Source organism: Centroberyx affinis, unplaced genomic scaffold, assembly GCF_046629955.1.
Source record: "Centroberyx affinis isolate AG114_WGS23_722 - 3 ecotype Tasmania unplaced genomic scaffold, CSIRO-AGI_Caff_v1 ptg002746l_1, whole genome shotgun sequence".
NCBI lineage: Eukaryota > Metazoa > Chordata > Actinopteri > Beryciformes > Berycidae > Centroberyx > Centroberyx affinis.
This window is the reverse complement of record NW_027280910.1, coordinates 39,949-67,500: the sequence shown is the minus strand read 5'-3', so window position 1 is coordinate 67,500 and position 27,552 is coordinate 39,949. Positions and strand designations below refer to the sequence as shown.

The 27,552-nt window shown below is 41.1% G+C and overlaps 1 protein-coding gene across 1 annotated transcript in view; it reads right to left on the bottom strand.

Moving 5' to 3' along the window:
• Positions 1-2,706: 2,706 nt before the first annotated feature.
• Positions 2,707-27,552, bottom strand: part of pleca (plectin a) — a 41,931-nt gene continuing 17,085 nt past the window's right edge. Inside the window, exons 12-33 of the mRNA XM_071535684.1 lie at positions 26,736-26,829; positions 25,999-26,153; positions 25,531-25,867; positions 25,249-25,326; positions 24,760-24,921; positions 24,537-24,641; positions 24,050-24,145; positions 23,712-23,837; positions 23,254-23,406; positions 22,799-22,953; positions 22,399-22,525; positions 21,789-21,972; positions 20,615-20,772; positions 19,433-19,611; positions 18,670-18,808; positions 18,031-18,387; positions 17,530-17,613; positions 17,338-17,442; positions 16,852-16,950; positions 11,260-14,610; positions 3,839-10,919; positions 2,707-3,697 (exon numbers count right to left, since the gene is read on the bottom strand). Of these exons, the coding sequence (XP_071391785.1) occupies positions 4,722-10,919; positions 11,260-14,610; positions 16,852-16,950; positions 17,338-17,442; positions 17,530-17,613; positions 18,031-18,387; positions 18,670-18,808; positions 19,433-19,611; positions 20,615-20,772; positions 21,789-21,972; positions 22,399-22,525; positions 22,799-22,953; positions 23,254-23,406; positions 23,712-23,837; positions 24,050-24,145; positions 24,537-24,641; positions 24,760-24,921; positions 25,249-25,326; positions 25,531-25,867; positions 25,999-26,153; positions 26,736-26,829 (12,442 nt within the window). The 3' untranslated portion in view covers positions 2,707-3,697; positions 3,839-4,721. The remainder of the gene's footprint in view (positions 3,698-3,838; positions 10,920-11,259; positions 14,611-16,851; positions 16,951-17,337; positions 17,443-17,529; positions 17,614-18,030; positions 18,388-18,669; positions 18,809-19,432; positions 19,612-20,614; positions 20,773-21,788; positions 21,973-22,398; positions 22,526-22,798; positions 22,954-23,253; positions 23,407-23,711; positions 23,838-24,049; positions 24,146-24,536; positions 24,642-24,759; positions 24,922-25,248; positions 25,327-25,530; positions 25,868-25,998; positions 26,154-26,735; positions 26,830-27,552) is intronic.

Here is a 27,552-nt window from a genome sequence, read left to right as displayed (position 1 = left end):
CTATCAGATAGTGAATTGTAGAGAATTCTAATTAGCATCTGGTGAACCAGACTATCACCAGACTATCACTACAATAAAAATAAACTGGAACTAGACAATGTAATCATTACACCAACACCAAACAAGCCAGCTACTGTCTAAAGGATATCATGTGTCATGTCAGTTCCTAGGAAAGGAGTCATTCAACCTGCGTGTTCAGTTCAGGCGTGTTCAAGCAAATCACTTCATTCCTTAAAGGAAAAGTCAACCCAAACAGTAAAAATAGGCTTTATATATTTTAAACCTGATTTTCAATTACGCAAAATCTGGCAAAGTTGTGTGAAGGTTGGTGATACCTTGATCTCAATCTCGACCTTCGAGTCTTAAACTGTTATAATTTTTTTTATTTATTATGCTATTGCATAATTCTGTAAGTAGGCTATCAGTATTATATACTTCACTATCCATGGCACTCTCTGGGTACATGAAATGGTGGGTTGTCCTCTATATCTTTCTGATATCCTTGTTGATATCCTGGTTGATTTTGTAAACTAATTTCATTTTGATAATTTCATTTATTTGTAGTATCATATTTTTTACACTGATTTATTTGGGAGCAATTATGATAACGGCTCCCATGGGCCTCTTTTGTAAAACATACTCATGCACTAATTGTGCATCAAATTCAAGCAAAAGTTGTGATTTATGGAAATTTGAGCTGGATGCCAAAACAGTGAATTAAATTTTTCTTTCCATAAGATCCAAAGATCCACTTACTCTCCTCCTAACACTGTGATGGTCTTCAGTCTGAGGGTCAAAGGAAAAATGCTCAGCAGGTTGTCAGTCTTCTACACTCCAGGGAGCACAGCAAACACTTTCCCTTTCAAAGCAAGTACGCTGGAAACAACAAGAAATTTGATCCACAAATTCTTTCACCCATACCTATGGTGCTGCACTTGTGGTAACATGCTTGATTTAAGGTGTGTCTTGAACATCAAAAAGAGCTTTTCAAGTGTTCTGTTAAGCTGTTGATCCACCTCAGGATCACATCGATTTAGGTCATATGCAATTATGACAGTGCAAACTATCAGTTAAATGTTAGTGGGTCAAGGGTAGTATGCTATAATAGTAGTAATAGTATGTCATATTATGTTTTTTTTTTGGGATGTTATTGTACAGGATTGTATGTTATACTAAACTGTTTGAACATGAGAACCCTTGCTATTATAGCTTATTATCTGAGCATAATTGGTATTTTAATGCTCCAAATTCCAGTATTAGAGGTAATTGAACCAGTCACCCCGCATCAACAGACTCATTTGGAGTCTGTGTTGACGACAACGCCACCGGGGGCCTTTAACAATAGCCAGTCTCCTCTGAGAGCTATTAATATTTCCCCGGGATGTGTGGTTTCAAAACATTCTCAGAATCTACGAGTAGAACAGAGGCTTTTGGCCCTCCAGACAGGTGCAAGGAGTGTGTTATGAGAGAGAAAGCCATGGCTGGAAATGCAAAGTTTGATCTATTCCTTTCTATGTAACTGTAACAATAGCAGCCAGTATGTATTTAGTCTGTCATAGCAGCCTGTCTGAAGTAATGCATTTCTTCAGAGCCGCCTGTAGGAGCCAGTATGTGTGTGTGTTTCTGCAACCTCATTGGCACTGCTTACAGAGCACACACACACTGGCTCCTATGGGTGGGATGTCTTTACCCATCATGTTGACTGGCAGACTGGTTCCCTAAGACACACCCAGAAGCTAAAGTGTTGACAGTGAACTCAGATGCTTGCTTGTATTGAGCTAGTCCTAGCTTTGCTATGTCCTCAATCATCACCTTTTTACAAGCATGCAAATATTGACTACAATGACAGGGAAACCCTTAGGGACCAGGGTGTGTGTGTGTGTGTCAGCTCCTTCTTGCATCAACAAGAAAGCATTTGGCGTTAACAATGTTGAACCCTGGAATGTGTTCTATTGATGTTTCCATTTTCACAAGACCAAGGCAGACAGGCATGCAACCATAAACACGAACACCGTACCGATGTGAGCTCACCCTTGGTAACACATACATACAACACACAGAGACAAACATTCTCCACCTGTAAATCTCACTTGTGTTTTGTGAACACACCGGAACACGCTGGATTCACACCAGCAGGCCAAGTGACCAAATCGATTTTCAGGTTTTCTGTCCACACACAGCTCTGGAAGTGGCATGGATCAGATTTGTGTGTCAGCATCCACATAAAGGCATGTCGAAACAGTCTGCCTGCATACTCAAAGCCAGATAGGCCAGTCATATTGGTCATACTTGCCTAAACATTTTCAGAGTGATGCAAAATTGGTCCTACTTTATTGCATATTAATAAATAACAACACTCCTAACCTGTGTAATCTCTGCATGAATATTGTATTGTATTATATAATATTGTATAGTATTTTTTGCTATGAAAGGAAACACCTTAACTTTGTCTCTAATAATCTTTGTTAAGGCAAATAAAATAAAATAAAAATTAGCCTGACATCCAGAAACAAGTCACTTGGCCATATAGCACATCTGAGCCTCTTTCAAATCTGATCATGAAAATATCCAAATCAGAAAATCTGATCTATGCCACATATGGACAGAAAATCTGATTTTTGGGGGGGGCAAATCCAGCATGATTTGTCAAAATTGCAAACATCCAAATGCATTACTAAAGACTTGAGAGGATATCTCATTTCCATGTTTATTTACATTATGTAAGGTGTTACATTAAAATTCCTTGTCACCATTTAACTATAAATACACCATTTTAAACAAGGCCTGGTAACCCAACTCATTAAAATACATCCTTCAAACCTTTTAAAATGTAATAACAAAAGAAATGCTTTAATGGATAGAACTATTTCATATTGCATCTTTTCAATGTTAGTAAAACATGCAAAGCAAAAATATATAATATGAAAATAAAATGATATCAATAGGATGTGATGCTTTACAAAGGAAAATTAACATCAAAACAATTGTATGTGGTGGTAAATACAAATACTGGGTCTGGTGACAATAAGTGACAAAGCTTAAAGATCTTTCTCAAGGAAATGTTAATTAATGGCTTTCAGCAATAGTGCTCTAAACAGCAATATACAGTAAATACAATACATTACATTAATTGTCAGTGAAGAGTTCCTCCAAAAAAAAAAAAGTTTTGATTATTCATTAAAACATTACAGATATTAAACATTCAAACCATACATTTTAGCCCTGTGCGAATATCAGAATTATGACACTGAAATTAATTATTATTTTTAGGTTAGAATGTGACATAGTTGGACTGTAGAAAGGCTTACCTGATAACACAGTAATCATATCATTCAGAGTTATGGGTAGTATTCCTCTTTCAGTCATGCATCTGTCAATCTACAGTTTAACCACTGCACCATCTTAATACACTAAATATCTCATCAATGTGTTAAACAGTATTTTGCAGGCACTTACAAAGCATGGTTAGGGCTTGCCTGAAACTATTTAATGACTTGAAGATTAGATGCAAGGTTCAAAATGGTCCACTAGTGAAAGAATCTCATGTAATGTGAAACATCTGATGAGCAAGTGTGTTTCTGTAGCCTTGGGTATAATCATTGATTACAATATAGGATACAGTCCAAATTAATGCCATGGGTCTCTGGAAGACATCTGAGCAAAGAGCTGGAGAGAAGATGAATTATGAAGGACGTATCTGAAATAGAGAGAAAACAACAATGCAGAGCGAGAGAATTAGACTTCATTGGCACTTAATGACAGAGAAAACAAACCAAGCTAGCAAAGTTATTGTAAAACAATCAAATATTCAACATTTCCAAATGTATATTTAACTTACATGTTTGAAGTGTCTGATAGACAGTGGCTTGTTTGTGATGGTCTTGAGGTTTGACATGTAAAGTCCAGAGTTGTTGCATGGTGTTGATGGTCATATTGGGCTACATAATCCTTAGCTTGCTCCTTGCTATTCATGTTGCTGTAACTCCAGGTTTCATGACAGAGAACTGGGAATGGGTGGAGTTCAGATATTGGCAGAATATATGCGGCAGTGTAGCCCAGGATGGAAAAAGATCTTGAAGCTTGGTATTCTTAAAGCAGACACCCTTAGTGTTAATTATCTTCAGGAGACTCCTTATTCTGCTCTGCAGAGTGGCATTCATCTTTCTTTAGCTAACTTTTTTTAATATTCAGAAATATACACATGTACAGAAACTTCTGTTTAACAGCTGTTTGTACACCCAATTTGGTTCACTTGTAGGTAAATTGATAGGAATACTTCGGTTATAATAGCACAAAAAATATTGAAAGCCAATAAAATCTTGTATTTGTAGAACACTAAATGCTTATGATATTAAACTTTAAAAATAGAAAATATATCATATACACTTGAAACTTTTGTCATAGATATTGTAAATAAAAAAAAAACAATACAGCTTTTCTGTATGCAACTGTTTTAAGTATGGTAATTCTGCAGAAAATCTGATAAGATAGTATAGATGATGTCAACATAAATGTAACTAAAAGTAAAAGTGAAATATACAATGAACAAAATTTTTCAACCTGTAAAAGAACTAAATATTTAAAGTCCTGTAACAACCACATGCAGAGCAGAATAAAGGTAGTCTTTATTCCGTTGAGAATTAGGCATCTGGTGAGCACTGTGGTTGTATTGTGTATCCTTCCCTCAGAAAATCATTCCTTAAATTATCTCATTGATGTTATCAGTATCGGCGGCCATAGCTTGGTGAACTGTAGGAGGAGGTGGAGGAGAAGGTTGTTGTGAAACTCGATGCGGTGGCATCAAAGCTACCCCTTCTAGAGCCTGACCTGGAACCAGTCCTTGAGCCAGACCGTGACCCAGTAGCTGAGCCTGACCCGCTAATGCTATAGGGACTGTAAAGGCCTTTGCTTGATTGAGATGATGCTTCCAGTAGCCGTAGGCCAGTCCCCTCTTCTACCATGCTTCTATCCATAGCATCCTTGTAAGATATTTTAAGCTTGGTTTTAGGGCATGTGAGGTATTTAGAATATGCACTGACATCTCGTAGCTTCTGTGCAGTGCGTGCATCTAAAGTGCCCTTCTTTACAGCCTCATCTATGGCGACTCTGCTGGTAATATCTGGTTCAATTAATCCACCAGTAAGATACTGGACTTCGAGGAATCGTTGTCCGGCCTCATAGTACAGCCATCCTTTCTTTAACGCTTGGGCTGCTGACATTTTGGTTTTGGTTCTGGGATCCTCAAATCCATTATAAGCCTTCTGGGCTAGATTGATGCGGTCCACCATAATCTTATCCACGAGTCCCTTGTTCATTGCATCTGCAACTGAGAACTTCTCTCCAGTATTTGGGTCGATGATGCCTCCAGTGCAGGCCTGAGCTTCCAGCAACCTTTGACCGGTTATATTGTCCACAAGGTTTCTGTGCATAGCCTCTGTGACAGACACCTTCTCCAGTGTGTCTGTGTCCAGGATTCCAGCTACAGGGCCAGTTTCCTCTGTGGGGTCATTCCATGTGGTTGCTGGAGTTTTCAGAGCAGGTACTGGGCTCATAGAGGAAGATGGGTAAGAGGAAGAGGAGCCAAAGGAGGATGACCGTGATCTGCTACCACTCATGTTTCCAGACAGCATGTCTGCAAACTCTGTGATGGACAGAGTTCCTGCCCTGTATTGATCCAGTGCTGACTTGTCAATGAGGCCCTTTGAGATTGCATCGTCAATGTCATACTGCCGACCAGACCTTCTGTCAATGATCATGGATTTCACAACTCCATCAGATGATGTGATGGTAATTTCCTCCCATTCACACTCCTGCTCTGCAAGCTCTAGATAGGTCTGGTGATCAATAAGTCCTTTGCGATATGCCTCATATACAGACATCTCTTTGCCTGTCTCTGGATCAACAATGACTACTCTGCGTTTGCGCACAGATGACTTTGATGATGTCTTCCTCTCACGCTTCTTTTCTTTCAGCAGTAGGAGAGCAAGTCCTGTCTCTGGGTCTATCATGCATCTCTCCATGAGCTGTAGGTAGGTGAGGTTTTCCTCAGTGTTGGGGTCAAAGAAGCCTTTAGTATCATCGGATGGGTCAGTGAGGATCTCATTCATTTCCTCATCAAAGAGGCCACGTTCATATGCCGTTTCAACTGGCAGGCGGTGGCTCTCCTCTGGATCAATAATTCCACCAGTAGCAATTTGAGCCTCTAGCAAGCGAATGCCATGGTCTTTTAGAATGAGACCCTTTTTCATAGCCTGGAATAGAGAAATGATCTTGCCAGAATAAGGATCCTTGTACCCTGTTACGGCACGCTCAGCTGAGAGGAGCTTGTCTTTGAACTCAGGGCCAACAATGGCCATTTTAACAGCTTCACTGACATTTAACTTCAGGTTCTTAATGGGGTCAATGACATACCCTGTGGCTGCTTGAGCCTCAAGAAGTTCAAAGGCAGTCCCTGGTCTGATCATGTTCTTCTTCATTGCTTGGTAAATGGACAGACGATCTTTGCTAGATTCTACATACACTCCAGCAATACAGCTGGTACCCTCAAGGTACTTCTTAAGGTCTCTGCTGACCTCCTCCACTGTAATGAGACCCTCAGTGAGTTCAGTGTATGTCTTTTGGTCAATAATCTGTGAACGAAGCAGCTCATCCACAGTGATTTGCTTTCTGAGACCCTTGAAGAGAAGCCTTCTATCTGCCAGTGAAAGTAGCCGTAGACCACTTTCTTTATCAACTTTGCATCTTTTCAGTAGCTGGGCATAGGACTGTTTCTCATCTGTAGTTGGATCAGTATAACCTTGGACATCCCCATTAGGATCAGATATTCTATCATGTGTCTCCTTGTTGATGTATCCACGTTGCATGGCAACATCTGAGGGGAGGCGGAAGTAGTATTCAGGATCCATTAGTCCCCCAGTGACATTCTGGGCCTCCAAAAGCCTCAAGGCATAGTCTTCAGGGATAAGGTCTTTTTTCATTGCCTGGAAGAGAGAAATCACTTTTCCGCTGTATGGATCCTTGTAACCAGTAACTGCTCTCTCAGCAGAGAGAAGTTTGTCATGAATCTCAGGGCCTACAAGCCCCTTGCGTACAGCCTCATCAACTGTTAAAAGTTCATCTTTCACTGGATCAATCATGAATCCTGTTGCTGCTTGGGCCTCAAGGAGATTCAAAGCAATCTCAGGCTTGATGAGTCCTCTCTTCATAGCCTGGTAAATGCTAATCTTTGGAGGGCTGTCTGACATAATTCCAGCAATACAACCAGTACCAAAGAGGTACTGTTTCACTGATGGCATTTCCATAACCTCACGAATAGTCATCTTCTCTTGTTTCAACAGGTTGTATGTTTGCAAGTCAATAATTCGAGCACTGTAAAGCTCCTCAATAGTAACTCTTCTTCTTATTACATCACATGACATGCCCTGCTCTGACTTAAGAGTCTCCCTTTGTTCAATGATTTCAATGATGATGATTAGCATTCTGTCCTTTGTGATTTGCCCTGAGCGATACTGTTCCAAAAGCCGGTGCCTTTCCTCTTCTGGAAGCACATTTGAGCTCATCACATCCCATAGGGTCATACTCTTTCCTGCAAAACTCTCATGAGGGATATCAATTTGAGTGTTAGCTAGATCTGTTTGGGCCTGCTCCTCTGTGTACTGATAGGACTTTTGATCAGGAGCAGGTGCTTCAACCTTTGACAGAGGCAAGTAGCACAGACAAGAGTTGGGATCTCTTGTGCATTTCTCTAGCAATTGCTTGTAAGTAACACGTTCATTGGTGTTGGGATTGGAGAAGCCTTTAATGTCACCTGAAGGTTCATTGAAGGACTTAGCCATCTGTTTGCTGAAATAGCCACGTTGAATGGCCACATCACTGGGAACACGATGGCTGCTGACTGGATCAATGATCCCTCCTGTAGTAAACTGAGCCTCCAGAAGGGGAATAGCATGCTCCCGCAGTACTAGCTCTTTCTTCATGGCTTGCAACAGGGAAATCTTATTGCCTGTATATGGATCTTTGTATCCAGTCACTGCCTTTTCAGCTGAGAGAAGTTTCTCATGAAGCTCTGGGCCAACAACTCCAACCTTCACAGCATCATCCACAGTATATTTCTGATTTTTGACTGGATCAATTATGAAACCAGTTGCTGCTTGGGCCTCAAGTAGTGCAAGCCCAGTGTTCTGTTGCAAAGCATTCTTTTTCATTGCTTGATATATGCTCAGTTTCTCCTTTGATTCTCCCATAGTGATACCTGCAATGCAATCTGTGCCCTGCAAGTACATCTTGACCATGTCAGTGTCACTAATTTCTTTAGGTTGCTTTTTACCCTGTTGGAGTTGATCAAAGGTAGCCTTATCAATGATGTTAGAATCAAGTAATGAGCTGGCAGTGACAGGTGCTCTAATGCCTTCAAAACAGGCCTTTTCCTTTGTTTCATCCTCTTTTTCATCAACCATTGTGATCACAATAGTAATCAGCCTTTCAATTGTCACCTGCCCCATTCTGTACTGTCGAATCAATTCTATTCTTTGCTCCTCAGTGATGTATTCAGAGTGTATGATCTCCCAAATTGTGACTTTTCTTCCTTTGAAAGGTCCATACTCTAACTCCATAGTTGCCTGGTTCAAAGTCTCTTTTGTCTTGGCCTCAGTAATCTGTTGGTCTTCTTTTGGCTTTAAGGCCATCTTTGAGAGAGGAAGCAATGGAAGTCCAGTTTCTTTGTCTGTGACACATTTTTTCATGAGCTGTGCATAAGTTGCATCCTCTTGCGAGTTAGGATCAGAGAAGACCTTTGTTTCATCAGTGTTCTTGTTCAAGGTCTTGCTCATTTCCTCGTCGAAATATCCGCGTTTGCAGGCAGCCTCATGTGGAATGCGATAGCTTTTAATAGGGTCAATTATTCCACCAGTTGAGAGCTGTGCTTCAAGCAGACGGATGCCATGGTCTTTCTTTATAAGGCCTTTGTTCATGGCTTCAAACAGAGAGACCTTTTTTCCTGTATATGGATCTTTGTAGCCATTGACAGCTCTCTCTGCAGACAGAAGTCTTTCATGCAGCTCTGGGCCAACAAGACCTGATTTAACAGCCTCATCAACAGTGACCTTCTCGTTTTTGACAGGATCAATTACAAACCCAGTTGCTGCTTGAGCTTCAAGAAGGTTCACAGCAGTCTCAGGTGATAGTATTTCCTTCTTCATAGCTTGATAGAATGGCATTTTCTCCTTGGTTGATTCATTCATCAGTCCAGCAATGCTAGGTGTTCCTTTTAGCGCCTTCTTCACAGGCTCCATCTCAGAGATCTCTTTAACTGTTATCTTGCCATTGCTCAACTTGTTGAACAAGTCTTTGTTTATAATCTTGGACTCTAAAAGTTCACTGGCAGAGACTGGAGTCCTCAAACCATCAAACACAGTTCCATTATTCTTCTCTTTGTCTTCAACAACAGTAATGACAATTTTGATAATCTTTTCCACTGTGATTTTGCCTGTCTTGTACTGGCGAATCAATTCCTTTCTTTGCTCTTCAGTAAAATATTCTGAATTGATGACTTCCCAAATGGTGACAGTTTTCCCTTTGAACTTTCCAAAAGGCACAGTGACATTTGATTTACTGAATACTTCTTTAGTTTCCTCATCTGTGTATGTTCTCTCACTTTGAGCAGCTTTCTCTGTTACTGGTAAAATTAGGAGGCCTGTCTCTGCATCCTTGGTGCATCTCTCCAGTAACTGCTTATAAGTGAGATGTTCCTGAGTGCTGGGGTCAATGAATAATTTGCAATCATCACTGGGATCAGTTAGTTTCTTGTTCATGTCTGCATCAAATTGACCCTGTTTATAGGCTGTCTGAAGGGGTACTCTATGACTATTGATAGGGTCAATGATTCCACCAGTTGCAAGCTGCACATCAAGGAATTTGGTAGCCTGTTCCTTTTCAATGAGCCCCTTTTTCATGGCCTCAAAGAGAGAGATTTTGGCTCCAGTATAGGGATCTTTGAAGCCAGTAGCTGCTCTCTCTGCAGAGAGCATTTTGTTATGGAGCTCAGGGCCAATTAACCCATCTTTAACAGCCTCATCTACAGGGAGCATTTTATTTTTTACTGGATCTATAATGTAACCAGAAGCTGCTTGAGCTTCCAAGAGCATTGTGGCAGTGTCAGGAGTAATCTTCTTCTCTTTCATGGCCTGATAGACACTCATTTTCTCTTTAGATGGGGTCAACACACCTCCAACAAAATTTTGGCCCTTGAGACATGATTTAACTTTATCAGTCTTCCCCAGGTCTTGCACAGTGGCTTTGCCTTTTTTCAGTTTGTCAAATTCCTTTTTGGTCAGGATGCCAACCTCATGTAGCCTTTCAGCAGGAACCTTGTCCCTAATCCCATCAAAAGCTAATGCTGGTTCTCCATTTTTCTTCACCCCGTCCACTTCAACGGAGCCATTGAAAACTTTCTTTGTAGTTTCCACCATTGTCTTAGCAACTAACTGCTCTTCAGGAACCTTTTCAGCCTGGACTTCAATTTTCTTGGATGTGCCTTGTGCCTCAAGATTCTGAAGTTTCTCACGAAGCTTTTTATTTTCCTCTCCCAGAATTTTTTCTTGTTCAAGCCTTTTCTTTTCAAGCTCCTCCATCTCTTTTTGCTTGTTCTTCATCTCTGCCTCAGCATCCTTTTGTTTTTTCACAGCTCCATCCATAGTAGCCTGAAGTTTCTTCTTTTCCTCTTCCATTTGCTTCCTTTGCCGCTCTTGTTCATCTTTGAGAGCTTTAGCCTTCTTCACTTCATCCTCAAACTGTTTCACAAGCTTATTTTTCTCTTCTTCAATGGCCTTTTCTCTTTTCAGCAATAGCTCCTTCTCTGTGAAGAAAGACTGCTGAAGAATGGTCTTCTCTTGTTGAATTTGTTCTTGTTGGGCATGTGCCATCTAATTAGAAAAAGAAGAAAAGAAGATCAGATCAGAAATCATAAGATCAGAAATACCCACTTAAACACTGCATGTAGGCTTAAATTAATTATATAAGGGCTAAGAAAGTTCAGAAATCCCAAATTATTGTAATACATGTATAAAATAGTGGCATTTTAAATATACAATATTGGGTTTTGAATGGCATTCATATAAATTGCTGGGCAGTGTTACTTTGAGTCTCTGCAATTTACATGAAATGTTAAATATGTGCTTCCACAAATAGTTAGTGCTTTTAAGATAATGTTAATTTCAAGGGTTTGTATATATTGCGTTACAATGTTAATTCATGTCACAATACCTCTTTAGACTTATTCTGAAGCTCTTCTGCCTCTTTTTTCAATTTCTCCTTCTCTTTTTCAAGGTCAGCAATGGCTTTTCGTAACTCATCAGCTTCTTTGGTGCTCTGCAGTCTCTGTGTCTCCAACTTTTCCACAACAACCTTTTCTGCAGTATGTTTTTCTGTCTCTTGAAGACGAACTCTGATTTCATCGGCTTGTTTCTTGAATTTCTTAGCTTCCTCTTCAGCTTTTGACTGAGCATTACTGAGCTCTTTTACCCTCAGTTTCAGTTTCTCTGCTTCAGCTGAAACTTCAAGCTGCCTCCTGCGCTCAGCCTCTAATGATTTCTGGAAGCCCTCTGTCTCCTCATCAAGACGCTGCTGTATCTGTTGTTTGTCCTCTAGTAGCTTTTGAGCCTGTTTTTGCGCTTGGTTCTTTTGTTTCTGGAGCTCCTCGGCCTCAGCTTTCAGTTTTGTAGCCTCTTGGATAGCCTGCATTTTCTCCTTCAGCATTTTCTCTGCAAGTGCCCTCTGTTCAGCCAGGTCAGACTCAGCAATCTGTCTCTGTCTGGCTGTTTCCTGAGCCTCCACACTAAGCCTGGCAGCATCCTCTGCCAGGCTCTTCATTTTCTCTGCCTCCTCTGCAAGGAATTTCTGTGTATTATCTTTGTCTTTTTGTATGAGGCGCTTGTTTTCTCCCTCAATCTTTAGCTTAAGTTTCAGGAGCTCCTCCATCTGGATCTTGACTTTGGACAGTTCATCCTCCACCTGTGCTTTTTGTTTGACAGCATCATTTACTTCACCTTTCACTCGCTGAAGCTCCTCATCCAAGACAGATTTCTGCTTATCAGTCTCATCCAGCTGCAATTTAACCTTTGCCAGCTCCTTTTCAACCTGAGACTTCTGCTTAATTGTTTGTTCAGCTTGTTTTTTGTGCTTGGCCATCTCTGCGTCAGCCTGCCGCTTCTGTTCAAGAGCTGTTGCCTCAGCTTGTGCTCGCTTGGCGGCCTCCTTCTCTGCTTCCTTCTTCACTCTCTCTGCATCCTTTTGAGCTTTGGCTTGTTTTGCAGCTTCATCCTCTGCTGCTTTTTTCTGTTTTTCAGCCTCCTCAGCTTTTTGACGGAGTAAGGCAGCCTCTTTCTCTGCTTTCTCTTTGGCTTTCTGTGCAGCTTGTGCAAGTTTCTTGGCATTTTCAAACTCCTCTTTTAGCTTGTCCTGAGCAAGGATGTCCTCTTTTTTCTTACTGAGAACATCTTGTGCTTTCTGTTCTGCAGCACTGCATTGCTGTGCTGCCTCTTTGGCTAGAATAATGTGTTTCTCTGCCTCTTTGTCAGCCTTCTCTTTCTGTTTATTTGCTTCAGTGGCTTTCTTTTTGAGTCGTTCAACTTCAGCCTGAGCAGCTTTGCACTGTCTAGCTGCCTCTTCCTCTGCTGCAGTGATCCTCTTGACTTTCTCCTCAGCTTCTTTCCTTTTCTTCTCTTCCTCTGAAGCAAGCTTTTTCAATTTCTCTGCCTCTTCCTCAGCTTTGAGTTTGCTCTGCTGTGTATCCTCTGCAATGCTCTTCAGTTTGTTTAATTCCAGCTCCAAATCTAACTTGCCTCTTGATGCTTTCTCAAAGTTGAGTTTAATGACACGAATCTCCTCTTCAACCACTTTCCTTTGCTTAATAGTTTCTTCCACAATTGTTTTTTGCCTCACTAACTCAGAATCAGATGAGTTCTTCAGTTGTGTGATTTTCTCCTCAATGTCTTGCTTATGCTGAGCAGCTTGGTCCTCCAGCAGCTTTCTCTGATAAGCTTCTTCCTCAGCTTTTCTTTTGAGTCTTTCATTTTCTGCTTCTTTATCTTTCAGGGCAATCTCAGCTTCAGTCTTCAGACGAGTTGCCTCATTGATGGCAGCTAGTTTTTCCTTAAGTATCTTTTCAGCCTCAGCTCTTTGCCGAGCTGCCTCCTCCTCAGCGATCTGCCTTTGCTTCTTAGCCTCCTCAGCAACTGATCTCAGCCTGGTCGCTTCTTCAGCAAGTTGCCTCATTTTCAACACCTCAGATTCAAGGAGCTGCTTGCTCTTTTCTGTGGTAGACATTGTCTCCTTCTCAGCTTTAACCTTCATCTGAAGAAGAACATCCATTTCACTTCTGACTTTAGCCAGTTCGTCTTCCAATTGTTTTCTCTGGTTTTCAGCAGCATTCACCTCATTTTTTAGACGTTGGAGCTCATCATCTAACAGGGCCCTCTGTTGTTCAGCATGTTCAAAGTCAGCTTTTAAGCGTATACATTCTTGTTCTGCAGATAGCTTTTGCTGGGCTGTTTGTTCTGCCAATTTCCTCTGTCTTTCCAGCTCGTTCTCTGCATTTTCCTTTTGTTTAAGTGCAGCTTCTTCAGCCTTTGCCCTTTTCTTGGCATCTCGCTCAGCATCCACCTTCTGCTTCTCTGCTTCCTCCTGAGCCTGGCTCTTCTTGTGGGCTTCCTCCTCAGCTTGAAGCCTCAATCGGAGAGCCTCATTGGCTTTCTGTCTCCATGTTTCAAGCTCCTTCTCTGCTTGCTCCCTGGCTTTGTTGGCTTCATCCTGTTGTTTCTTGAGTTGCTCAGCTTCCTCCTGCAACTGAAGGACAGTGCCCTGTTCTTTCTTCAGTGATTCCTCAAGTTTTGTTGCCTTTTCATTAAATGACGTGCGTTTGCTTTGCAACTCAGTGGCAGCAGTCTTCTGAGCCACCTCCTCCACTACCTTAATCTGCCTCTGTTTCTCTTCCTCAGCCTGTTTCATGCGCCTCTCTGCCTCCTCAGCTTGCATTTTGAATTTCTGCAGGTCATCCAGTGCCTTCTGCTTTTGCTTGGCAGCCTCTTTTTCAGCCTCAGATTTACGTTTCAGCTCCTCCTCCGCATTTTTCTTCTTCTGAGACTCTTCAGTAACCTGCTTACGAAGCCTTTCTGCCTCCTCCTGAGCAGTTTTCCTGAGCTTCTCAGCGTCGGTAGCCTTGTCTCTGAGCTGCTGTAGCTCAGCCTCAGCAGTGGTCTTCTGTTTTATTGTAGTCTCTAACTGGACTCTAATGATGTGGATTTCTTCCTCAATCTTGGTACGACTGTATAGTGCCTCTTCCACTTGCTGATTCTTGGACTTGATCTCCTGTTCTGACAGGCTCTTGAGATGGTGCAGCTCCTGCTGTATGTTTTGCTTCTGTTTTTCAGCATCCACTGCAACATCTTGCCTCCTGCTGACCTCTTCTTTCATTTTCAACTTTAACTCCTGGGCTTCTTGTTCTGCTTTGGCCACAGCTTTAGCATGGGCCTCAGCTAACTGCTTTTGTTTTTCTAACTCAGCCTGCATCTCTGCCATCTTTTTCCTCTCCTCTTCTTTTAGTTTTTCAGTAGCTTTCTATATTAGTAGAAGCAAAGAGGGAATAAAGGGAATTGAGAAAATGTTAAGGGTGTTAGAATATAAAATATTCAATATCCTAGTAGTTATTAAACATGTAGGTACATGGAAATGTAAATACATGAGAATATGTTACAGCTATGGCTAATTATTTACAACAAATAAACATTTATTTATTTAACTAGGGAAAAAATAGTGTATTGGGAAATGCTTGTCATGTTCATTTAATGTATGGCACACTGAATGAGACTTTACTTCACAACACGGCACAACACTACACTTTGGATTTTGAATGGCTTCATGCAGTTGAGGAATTTTTCCTGATTGATGTTCTAGATACTTGCCCTTTGTCTGTGTAATAAAGCCTGGTCACATGTTAGAAAATTAGCATCGTACACAGTGATTAAGGGATAGGTACAGCAAAGTTACAGCAAATCTGCATATATAATAATAGTACCAAACTTATTATAACTATTTTCATGTAGCAAGGAGTGAGTATGCTGTAAGTATGCTGCTGCTGCTGCCACAGTCCATCTAAAACATATTTCATATTTCATCATATAAAATTAGTTTCTAGGGGCACACTGGAGTTGCATAATTCAGCCACTATTGCAGATTTTTGGCTAGGATTGCGTCACTCCTCAATCTTAAAATTTTCTCAGTTTTCTGTAAAATGTGTAAAGTAACTGCGAATGGATAGGCAGACAAGAATTATCAGCAACATGCAAAGTGTATTAAGCAGCGTGGGTAAGCTAATAATGACTTGATAAAGCAGGCAATAATTACAAAACAGCCCATTAATAAAAATCTGTCCTATGGAATTTGCATTGCAAGTCAGAAGTCAGAATCAACAGTACTGCTATGCAAGTGCACCAATCTATCTTCATTATGAGGAATAGCATAGTGATGCAGCAAACACAGCATGATTTTTATAAAACACGAAATGACCTTGAATTTAAAATGTAATGTCACGAGACAAAAATCCAAGATCAAGTTGTACTGAGTCTGATAACAGATAAGGTTAACATCAAGAGATGGGTATTAATCTTCAGTACGAATGTTAAGTGTATCATGTAACTGTACATGAGTGACAGATTCTTAAAGGGAAGGTTCTGAATTTTAGAAACTTATCCTATTGAGCACTCATCAAGCTCGGTCTTGGGACACTCAAAAATCTGGACCCCAGTATTTTCTTTCCGATATTTTGGCACCAGCCTCCTGTAGCACTTATTTAGCAATGCTAGTGCAAGTCAATGGAATGAAACCATTACTGTCAAAATTGTGTCCTTTCAAACAGCTCTACCACTTATTTGTTGTATTATTACGGTGATGGAAGTATGAGAAATGGCTTGAAAATTTGATTTATGAGTAAAAGTTTCAATTCCATTGACACTAACATAGCAAAAAAATGCTAACAGGAAGCTGGTGCCATGAGAACTTTTTAATGGTCTAAGAGGGGGCTCAATTAGAATAGACTTCAAAAAATCCTAAACCTTCCCTTTAACAACAGCATGAGAAGGGTCTGATGTAAAGAGGGATGATATGGACAGAGAGGGTCTTTTTTTAAATACCTGATGCTTTGGGGTTAATTCATCTCTTAAGCGCATGATTAATATTCATCATGACAAAGCACTGGTGAGCAGTTTAAAGAACCAAACAAAATACAGTTAGAAAAGAAGGGAAGAGAAAAGTAAAGTGATAGTTTGAAAAAAACAATATATTTGAGGAGGTAGTTAGCCAAATGGAAGCCTCCTGATTTCAAGAATAAATAAAGAAGCAAATAACAAATCAAATTGTAGGACAAGCTGTTGCGCAGTTGGAAAATGTGACTGAATTAGGGGGCTAATGCCCGTGCAAATCAGAAGCATATGTACAAACAGGCTTGTAACTCAGTGGCTGATTATGAATCGACTAAGTACACAGTGTAGGGGAATGAAAGACAGGTACTGTAGTGGGGATGTGATGTGCTGCAACACTACCACTATACAATATTCACTTAAAACTTTGCACTCGCCACTGTACGTTGCCCTATCATTCTAAATACATTATACTCTGAATTACAGAATCCTAAATTTCAAGTGCCAACATTCTGGAATTATTTCAGAAATAATGACAAATTATTTCCCATACATTATTAATCAGTAATAGCAGGTGTTTGGTGGTGGGTGTCAGGGTTTGTGTTAGTGGGGTTCTAAGTTTTTGACAGAAAGCTGCTGCTGCCTTCAGAGTGCGTGTAATTACCTCATCATCCTCCAGGCGGCGCTGTGTGTCTGTGATGAACTTGATGTACTGGCTGGTGAGAGTCATCAGCTCACTATAGCGGGTTCTCAGAGTAACATACTGAAAGAAATTTAGTAGTACAGAACACTTAACAGTACATCTAACTGTAAAGTGTGTGTTTTTTCTTACAATGCTGCTCAGATTTCATTAATACACAACTGACTTCCCAGGGTTTCTGTAAATCATATTTAAAGTCTGCACAATCAAAAACAAGATCTGTTTTAGATCAAAGCATTTTATCACAACAATGTTAAAAAGATAAATCATTAAAACAGTGTGTAGGTTTTAATGATTTTATACTGATCCACTCAACCAATTGCCTGGACATGATGTGTGTCCATGTCTCTGCTCTTTGCAGCTTATGTACTATTCACTTTTAACATAAGAATATCTGACAAAGGCAGCAGCATCTGAGATGACACTGCATGAATGTCTTGTAAAACCTACCTCTTGGATGATATTATCGGATGCACACTCCATTTTGGTTTTCTTTAAAGGAGATGCTATGGGATCCTGCAGTGCTTTGTAAGTCACAACCTGAAGCTCATAGTCCTAAAACAAAAAAGAGATGGAAAAAGTTTAGTCAAGCCAAAAAGTTAATTTCTTATTTTTCACCATTCTGACCATATCTGCACATACCTTGACTGCATCAATATATGCCTTTGCATATTTCTGGCAATCTTCAACCTTGTCCTTATTTTTCTCAATCTCTTCCAGGAGTTTCTGTACAGATGAATAAAAATATGAAATTCTGAAAAAAAGACTATTGTTTGCAGGCTATTCACTTTCTGTTTTTACATTTTCACAATGTATTTTGTTCTACAACCTCTCTATGGAGAAGAAAAGTGACAACTAGCGCCCTTCTGGTTATTGTTGAGAAAATCCTTATCCATGTTTCCATTCACAAGTACATAGTTATTTATTTTTACATGAACTTTAGTGGAAACTCAATTTCATCCAAGCAAGTTATTACAATCAATGAAGGAAAACTGTTTGTATGAGGAAATGCTGTCCTTCTCATGTTTGATTCAATGTACTCTTCCTTACTGAGCCAATATACAGTATTACCACCAGAGGGCGATGTGATGCCTCTTCCTCTCCATACCCCACACAGCTTATTCCTCTCTGGACCTACAATACCTTCTCCTGTGCCAGCTGCTCCTTGAGAGCCTTGCTGTCACCAATAGGCACAGCTTGGATTTTCTCCTGTCTCTGCTTCGCTTCGCCGAGCCAGCGGATGAGCCACTCGTAGCTTTCGCGGTACGAGTGCATCTGGCGGCCCAGGAGGTCGAGCTCTCGCTGTCTCAGGTCGATCTGGGCGAACACGGCCTGCCAGCGCTCCAGCAGGCCGTTGACCAGCAGGCGGTAGTGCTCCAGCTCAGAGTCACGCTCGCTGTGGACTCGTGTCATCTTGTCGTTGATAGTCGTTGCCCGCTTCAGCTCGTCCTGCAGGCGGTCAAACACTACCTGGTCGGCCTCTGCCTCACTACGCATTTTCTGTCAGAGAGAGAAGAGAGGATGAGAGAGAAAGAGAAAGAGAGAGAACAACATTACTGCTTGATGCAGACCCCCTGCATATAACAGTGTTGCGGTCCTGTATAGCTCAATGGAAACAGCATGGCACTAACACTGCCAGGGTTAAGGGTTCAAATCCCATTGAGGATGCCAATGCTAAAATATATACACATATGGTAAAGTCCTCGGGATAAAGGCATCCACCAAATATGTGGATGCACACATTGTGATGCTCAGTACATTTTTCCCTGAAAGAGTAAATACCTTTAGCTGACTGCGGTAGTTCTCCACCTCCTTTTCGTCTGTTGGCACCTTGTTAACATCACGCAGACGAGTCTCATAATTCTTCAGTGTGTCCTCAGCGTCTTTGGTGCTTCGGATCACCACATCAATGGTCTTCAGCCTGAAGGTAAGAGGTACAACACTGTAGCAAAGTCGAAACCACACTTTGCAAATCCATCAATAAGCAGAGTTGGGACAAAGTCAACTTTGCCCAAGCCCCAAGTCAGTCTCAAATCTTGATGCACAAGTCTCAAGTCCCAAGTTTTAATGTAGAACTAGAATCCTATAATCCTAGAAATATCTAGGATTTCCAATGCAATATGGTTTTAATAGGATAAAAACTTGGTAAGCGCATCATGAGTTTGAATTCTATAATCAGTTTCAATTTCAATCAGTTCAATCATTCCATACAAATTCAGAAAACAGAATTTAAATTCAGTCGTGGTGGTGGAACAAATCTCATCACTTTCAATCTGAGTCATTTACATAAACACAAGATCTTTTGTCGAGACTTTAGAAACCTTTTCAAGTCATCAAAGTACAAGTCAAAGTCAAGTCCCAAGTCACCAGAACCCGAGTCAAGTCAAGCCTCAAGTCTTCTCTTCATGCATCAAGTCAAGTCTCAAGCACTTCAAATCGCGACACGAGTCTGACTGATGTCCAAGTCATGTGGCTCGAGTCCCCCCCTCTATCAAGTATTCATCCTATTAACATGACTGGTCACTGTGGTCAGGATGAGGCTTACTTGTCCAGGTAGACGGAGGAAAGGCCGTAGACGTGGTCCATCTTCCTCAGAGTGACGTCCAGCTCAGAGCGGAGCACCGGGGCGGAGCTGGACTGCTGGGGAGAGGCCAGCACCTCCTCCGTCTTCTCAGCTATGGAGTTCAGGTCTTTCTTCAAACCCTCTAACTCTGACTGCACTTTCTGCCATCGAGAAAAAAGGGAGATGATTTGTTGAACAAATATTCAGTATCACTAATAAAGCCAGTAATATCCATACACAATAAACTCGCTTTTCAGCATACAACGGCATATATTATGTAGAAATGTGAGAATGAAAGTATGAAAATAGTATGGATTACAGCATCAAAAGTATGCGCAACAGCAGAACTTACGAACTTACTTGCAATATATAACATAGGAAAAGGACAATATGAGGAAAAATGTATGTGAAAAATTACAGCATGAATACATGGAATGTGCTCATATTCACGTGTCAACAGAGGTTCCATATAGATGTGCAGAAAGTGTCTGGGCGGGTATATTCACTTTACAGATGTAGATGCACATCTGTACTCCAGATGGAGGCACCATGTGTACAGGAAAAGTAATGATGTGCCAGGCACATGTGCACTGATGTCTGTTCTCATTATCACTATCACAATCAGAATCAGTTGAGGCAATCTTGTCGCAATCTTGGCCCCAAAAAGCACAGTCACTTTAGATTAAAATACAGCTGCTGGTGGCGATTATGGGGTTCAAGACCTAATGGTAATGTCGTGGATTTCAAGGGGTGTAGAGCTGAATGGATATGGTTAAAGGTTAGACTACGGCAGGCCATAGTTTCATAGTGGCTATAATTGGCCATGTTTTGACAGATTTGAATGATTTTGGTATGCATGTTCCAGATAGAGAGCCTAAAGAGTTCATCAAGTTTCATAGTGACTTTGCTTGATCCTTATGCTTAGCATGGCATATTGAAAAGCCAGGCCAACGAGGTAGGAAGAGATGTTAAAAATGTGTTTTCCAAATAATTCAAAATGGCAGATATGGGTCCAATTGGCAAAGTTGTAGCGCAAGTCCAGCTGGATATGCGTACCAAGTTTAGTGTAAATCAGACTTTTTGGGGAGTTATGGCCTTTTAAAGCTGATAATGTGTTATAGCACAACCATCTGGCCAATTGAGATCATATTTCTTGTACATTACCATTTGCTCTGCGGTCTTCAGAGCGCAGGCTTTGAGAGGCTCCCTGTCCACAGGCTGCCGGAGGCGTGTGACCGTTCGAGTCTCACAGCCCTCCAGCCGCAGACGAAGGTCCTTGATCTTGCTCAGGTAGGTCTTACACACAGACTCGTCTTGCTCTCCTGGACGGGTCGGGGAAAGATGATTATGTGTTTAAGTCAGGTTCCTCACTACTTAAGATATCTCTTGTAAGATTAATAGAAGTATAAATGAAGAGTTTCATTTTAAAATGAGATGAGAGAAAATGTCTACTTTGACAAAACAACTGCACGAAAAAGCCATGGCATATTACCAAAGTTATTAGCTTTATTGAGATCTTATTAATTAATTAATTATCTAACAGTGACATTTTAGAGAATGTAATCACCGATATGGTGGTAAAGTGTTTTAGAATGAAACCCTTCAAATATAGAACTTCTGTAAATCACTTTAAATCATCTGGAAAAAATCAAGTTATTAATTTGGTTAAAACGCTTCAGTACAATTACTCTGTGATTTGTGAGTGTTTCTGCATCTCATAGCACATTAGTATCATTTGTATTACTGGCATACTGTAGTACTGCAAACAACAAACTCACTGCTTCATGCATAATTGGTTCCACATTGATTATCCTTTGATTGATTAATTAATTAATTGATTGATAGTGATTCTGAAAACCTACTCAACACAAACAACACACTCATGCACATAGAGGAGAATGCAATGACAAGTGACGTTAGGAGGAAAACTAGAATCAATAAGGATGATTTAGATGATTAAGTTGATGAAGTGAAAACAAACACGACAGCACAACAGCCTCAGCTGCACACACAGTCCTTCGTTCAGCCAATCAGAAGCTACTACATCTGGTACTACAACCAAAGCACCTTACCTCCCACAGGCGCCACATAGCCTGTAATGTGAATTCAACAGTCAACAACAACTTACAGACAAATGGCCACGACTGAATCTCACAACAGATGCCTGACAAATGATTTCATGACAAAATGTATGTGTCCAACATAAAATAAAATGCATGTGTCCAACAACGAATATCTGTTTCAGGCCACAGTATTCATGTGTTGGTGATGAAAAAATGAATGAAGGGAAAATAACTCTTGCAAAGAAACAGTATTTCTTTCATCAGACAGTACACACCTTGCTCCACGTTGCTGACCAGTGTGTTGTAGTGCTGGTTGGACCTGTTGTAGCCGGCCTCCACCTGCATACGGTCCTCCGCTCCAAACAGCTGAGAGTCCTGGCTGTCTCTCAGGAAGTCTTGGTAGTGCAGCTCCAGGTTCCTCAGCGCCAGCCGGTACTCATCCACCTTCAGGGTCTTAAACTGCGGGGATACAGAGGAGAAGGACAAGGTGAGGAGAGGGGAGGGAGGAGGGAGGAGGGAGCCTGTCTGACTAGATCTAGATCAACAGACTTGTTTTGGGAAAGACCCTGACATTAAGATGAGCTAACTTCTCTTCCCTCTATTTCAAATCAAATGGAGAGTAATTTTTATTAAGGAAGGTTTGATTTTTATGTTTATCTAATTTGCTCATTATGGGCATGGGGCAAATTATTATGACTACAGGTAGGAACACTTTGTTTAACTACTGTTCACTTAGCGGAATAATAATATTAAATTCTTATTATTAGGAAAGGTTATTAGGTTTATTACAGTGATTTTATACCAGCTGAGAAGCATTGTTAGACACGATGTAAGCCTCTCGTAGCTTGTGGCTTTTTCTCTAATATTTTTCTTCTGTGTTGTTACCATGGTGATGTTCCAGGTGTTGATGATGTGGATGTCTCTCATCAGGTATTGCCATGACAGCAAACTCTTCATGTCCACATGCATCGTCTGCCACAGCGTCAGCAGCCTCTGGAGGTTCCCGTCCAGCCTGAGGAAGGCAAAGTAGAGATTAGTGCACTGTCTGTGTGTGTGTGTGTGTGTGTGTGTGTTTTTTATTCAATCAATTAAAAATGTAGAATTTGTATTCCATTTGTTAATGACATACTATAGAAATGTGACAACACTTTCACATCAAAAGTTCATGGATAGTATACAGTACATTCTCTAATTGGGATAATTGCTAGTGAAATTAAATTATTGGAGACCCCCTCAAACTCTCCTCAAGGACCCCTGGGAGTCACCGGACTCGGGTTTAGCTCACCCGGCAACACTGTTGACAGCCTCCTTATTGGTGGGGGGAACCAGGAAGCAGATGGAAGGCACCATTGCCTCGCTGCCTTTGTCATTCAGCACCCTCCACTTGTAGGGCTGGGAGTTGTTCAGCAGAGCGCACTCATCTCCTCTGTGAACTGTGATCTGGAACAAGACAGAAAATAGAGACACATGTCTGACCGGCCTGATAGTCCTCACCCTTTTCAGAAATTAGGTTTTCTCAGTTTTTTGTCTTTCACAAACAATGAAACATGGGAAAAGAGAATTTAACAATTTAACAGTCAGCATAATTGAATGTCACGCATGTCTCCAGTTATCCTGTTTATGTCCAAAAATGTATTTAATGTAATTAGAAAAATGCAGTTGGTGAATTGGACATTTCATGGACATTTTATGGACACAATTAACAACAATGAACAGCGGTACGAATTCTCTCCTGCTTACCTCCATCTGTTTGAAGTCGCAGACAGCTTGGATAGGCAGCTTGCCCTTTATGGGGGCAGCAGGGTTACGTGGTTTCAGCTGGACGACGGTCTTGGCCCTGCGGTTCAGGCCTTCCAGGTGGGTTTTGAACTCTTTCAGTTGCTCCTTCTCATCCTGCGAAGATCACAGTAAGAATAGAATGTGGAGTAAATCAAAATTAATACACAAAAATAATGCATTCTATGGTAATTCATACAAAATTGTTAATATGTAATATATATATATTCAGGAGACCTTTAATATATTGTTAAAGCTGCAATAGGTACGATTTTTATGTCAAAATACACCCGTCTTATCAGCCTAATTTACTAGCTCCAATCCTACCAGCCAATCAGATGTAACTATCCCTGGTTCTACATAAAGTAACAATATGCTGATATTACTTTTGATGTTTGTAACGTAACAGTGAATGAACCTACAGCTGCGTCCTGTAGCAGGTCTTCAAGCCGTGTGACGGTGATGGAGCGGTCGCATGTGTACTTCCTCTTCATCGTGTCGTGCATCTTTTTCATCTTCTCCTCTGCCTCCTTCACATCTGAGAAAAACTACATGGAAAAAAGTGGAGAAATTAAATGCATCATTTGGACTTCAGCATTTATTTCTTTGTACAAAATGTACAAGCAGCAATGGTAAGACAAATGCTAAAGAGTAAAAGATTCACTGATGTACAATGACCAAAGAAAAAGCCTGAACGGTGCTTGGAGAAATAACCCAACAAAGTGTGATAAAGTCTAGGAGAATGCATGAGTGAACATACCTGGAAGTAGGCAGTATTTTCTTTCAGGTGGGACTCGATGCAGCAGCACAGCTGAAGGAGCCAGCTCCACTGGGTCTGCAGCGCTGCAGTGAAGGCCTGGGACAGAGGAGCAGAGACAGTTATTATACATTGCGCTAAAACACTATTAAACAAAAGACCAATAAATTGTAACTGAAGCAAAACAAAAAATCATAGCTTCAAGGACTGATGAGGAAGATAAGTTGTTATGCATTCGAAAAACTCCACTTTTAAAAACAATATAGACAAGACAAACACATTTTAAATTCATAATCCATGACATTTTCATATAAACACATTTCAGTTTTGCTACTCTCTATTGCCAACACTGCATAAACAAAAGAATGAATTTCCACTTTAACTGAGGTTGCAAATGCTGCGTATAATTGTGCTGTCAAAGTACAGTGAATGAGTTCCTGCCTGTTCTAAAACGCTTCACTATTACAAATAAATTAGAATCTAATCTTACCTCTACAGTCTTCGTGGCAGGGTGCCCGTCCCTCAGCAGCTTGTCTCCTGTGGCCTGGACAATGTTTACCTTCTTCTCCCTCAGCTCCAGGTCTCTCATCAAACCCTGCTCCACAACAACAACATATATGCCATTATATTATTATTTATCACCAGATAATGATGTGGGTAAGCTCAACAGCATCATCAGTTCAATGCATTATACCATAACAGTGTTTATGTACCGAGTAGTTGTCTTTCTTGGCTGTCATGTTGGTGTTGCGCTCGCTCCAGTCGTAGTTCACCTCCTCCTCCTCTTTCTCATTCAGCCACATCAGCTCTTTTGTTGCTGCAGTGACGAAGGCGTGGAGCTGGTCCAGGTAGCGCAGACGGGTCTTAGAGGCATTCTGCAAGGATGCAAGATGACAAAGTGGACGACAGATGAGTTTATGAGGGACTGGATGATTGGTTCAAACACAAATAAGATTTGTGATGCAACTGCAAAGCCTCTTTTTGGTGCTCAGCTTGAAAAACAAATAAACTGTGCCTTTATTCAGCAGTCATGTTTCAACTGTACAGCCTTCATGAGCATGCTGTATTAGTGACACATGTTCATTGTGTCTGCTCAACACAGACACAGTTTACTGACCTTTTTAAGAGGACTTTACAATCTCTTTAGACTTTTGCAGCTAACTTTCTCTGTTTAGCACCTCCAGCCTCTATTTGTAACTTACCAGCAGCTTTCCATACTGCAGCTCCAGCTTTCCCAGATAGTCGCGGTATGCAGCTTTACTGGCAGGCGAGATCTGACTCTGGATCGAAGGAAAGGTAAGAGACATAAACATGTCAGTCAAATAATATTCCATGCTAATCCATGAGAAAATCACTGTGTCTAATCAACCCTAAAGTGATCAGTGATCACTTTATTTTGCTGATGACACCCAGATTTCCCTTGGGGATGAATAAAGTATCTATTTGCCTCTATGTAAAGTATCATGCATTTCGACTGAGCGTACCTCATCCGCCTTCGCCCTCTCGATCTTGGAGCGGAACTCCTCCACAGACTGGTGCAGGCCGCGGTGGCTGCCAAGCTGGGATTCGACGGTGGGCAGGTCGGAGCCCCACTCCCCCTGGTCCACCCGCCGCTGGTTCTCCTCCACCCAGCCCAGCAGGTCCTGGATGTAGCGCAGGGTGACCTCGTCCAGCTCGGGCCTCACCCTCATGGGGGCCTGCTGCAGGATCTGGACGGTGTGGGTCTGAGTCATGGGGATCTGGGACATGGTCACGCCCGACTTGAGCCGCAGGTTGTACTCGCTCCGGAGGTTCACCAGCCGCTCGTGGAGACGGTACACTCTAGAGACAGAATCAGCGTAACAATACAGTGTGTCAATCGATGTGACTGGAAGTTAGTTGTTTTACTTTTTGCAATTAAGGTGAAAGAAACAACATGTAGCGTGAGTTGGACTAAGATGTTCATTCCGGACCTGCGATACATCTGCTCAGCCTGAAGGTGGCGTCCGTCTTTGAGCAGCTGAACATCATTGAAGAGGAATCGGATCATTCCTTCTGCCTTTTCCAGGTCTGCCTCTACCTCTGCTGTGTGCTGGGCAGGTTTCCCTGAACTCAGCATCCTCACATCCTGCGGCATGGACAAAAAAAAAATGACAGTTTTGCATGTGGTTATGATGGCTGTAATGATTTATTTAATGAGTTTTGGTCTGTCTAATATGGTCTGTCAGAAAGTCTTGAAGAGTTTGACTTGTAGATTAACACTAATCTTTGGAGGCCATCATAAGTCAGCATACAGATCTAGTTGACTCAAACATTAAATGGAACAATTTGCATCCTCAAAATACATGTAGCACTCATCTGTAACTGTCACATACTGTCAACCCTTGTATCAAAAGCTTAGATAATACATTTTAGAGAAAAAACATATCTTCAATCTAATAAATCACCATGTCTACTAGCAGTAGGGTATCAGTGTTTCAATAGGGGGTGCAATGGGGCAAGTATAGATTGGTCCTTAAGCTAAACTGATATCTGATGTCTGATGTCTGACTCATATGTGATCACACAAACTACTTTACTGTAGTTCATTCAGTCATAGTATTTAGTGAGGAATCCTGGGAAGGCTAGCTGAGCATGCATGCTCTTTCTCAAAAATGCTCTGGTTATTTTGTTTTTCTTCTATTTTTTTCACCACAGGTTTGAGTCTCACCGTCTGCAGCAGAGTCTCCACCTGGTTGAGCTGCTCCTCACACACACCCGACTCCATCTGGACCTTACTGACAATCCTCTGGAGACGCTCCAGCCTGCAGCAGGGGAGGGGGTGGGGGTGGAGGTGGGGAGGTCAGAGGTCACACATCAGTTTAGACAAGACACACTACCAGATTATCCAGTTAGTTTCCAGGCAAGTATTTTGCTTTGTTATTATGAATTAACAAGATAACTCATAACATGATAAACTGTTCAGAGGGAAAAGTAAAAGTGGTTAAATGTTGCTATAAGTATCTTGGTGAATTCAATGAAAGTCTATATTCTTCAAAACTATATAAAACACAGTATATAAACATCTAATATTTTTTCTTCAGTACAACTTTTTAGGAAAGAGTTAAGTGAAAAAAGTACTTACTCCGTTTTCTGGCGGAATAAATACTTTAATGCGTAGCCTTGATGCAAAAAGGCCATGATGGAGGCTACTCCTTTTAAAGCTCTATCTGTCCACTAATACAGAGTTGATATGTTGAACAGTGTCCACAGTAGTTCCTCAAGTCTTGTGATATGAAAGACCAACCCTCCTAACAGCTACACCCTGCTTGCTTGTGATTATGAAAACAACTTTTTCAATAACTATCAAATGACTATATTTTTGAAAGCTCTTTGCCATGGCAATGGTACAGTCATCATGTGGTTGCCCTGGACCTGGTTTTTACTTCCACCCCACAATGCCGACTCAGTTTTACTTTTTACCAAAGTGGACTTCATCATTAGGAAATGAGTCACCAACAGGATCACATATCACGCATCAGTTGTGT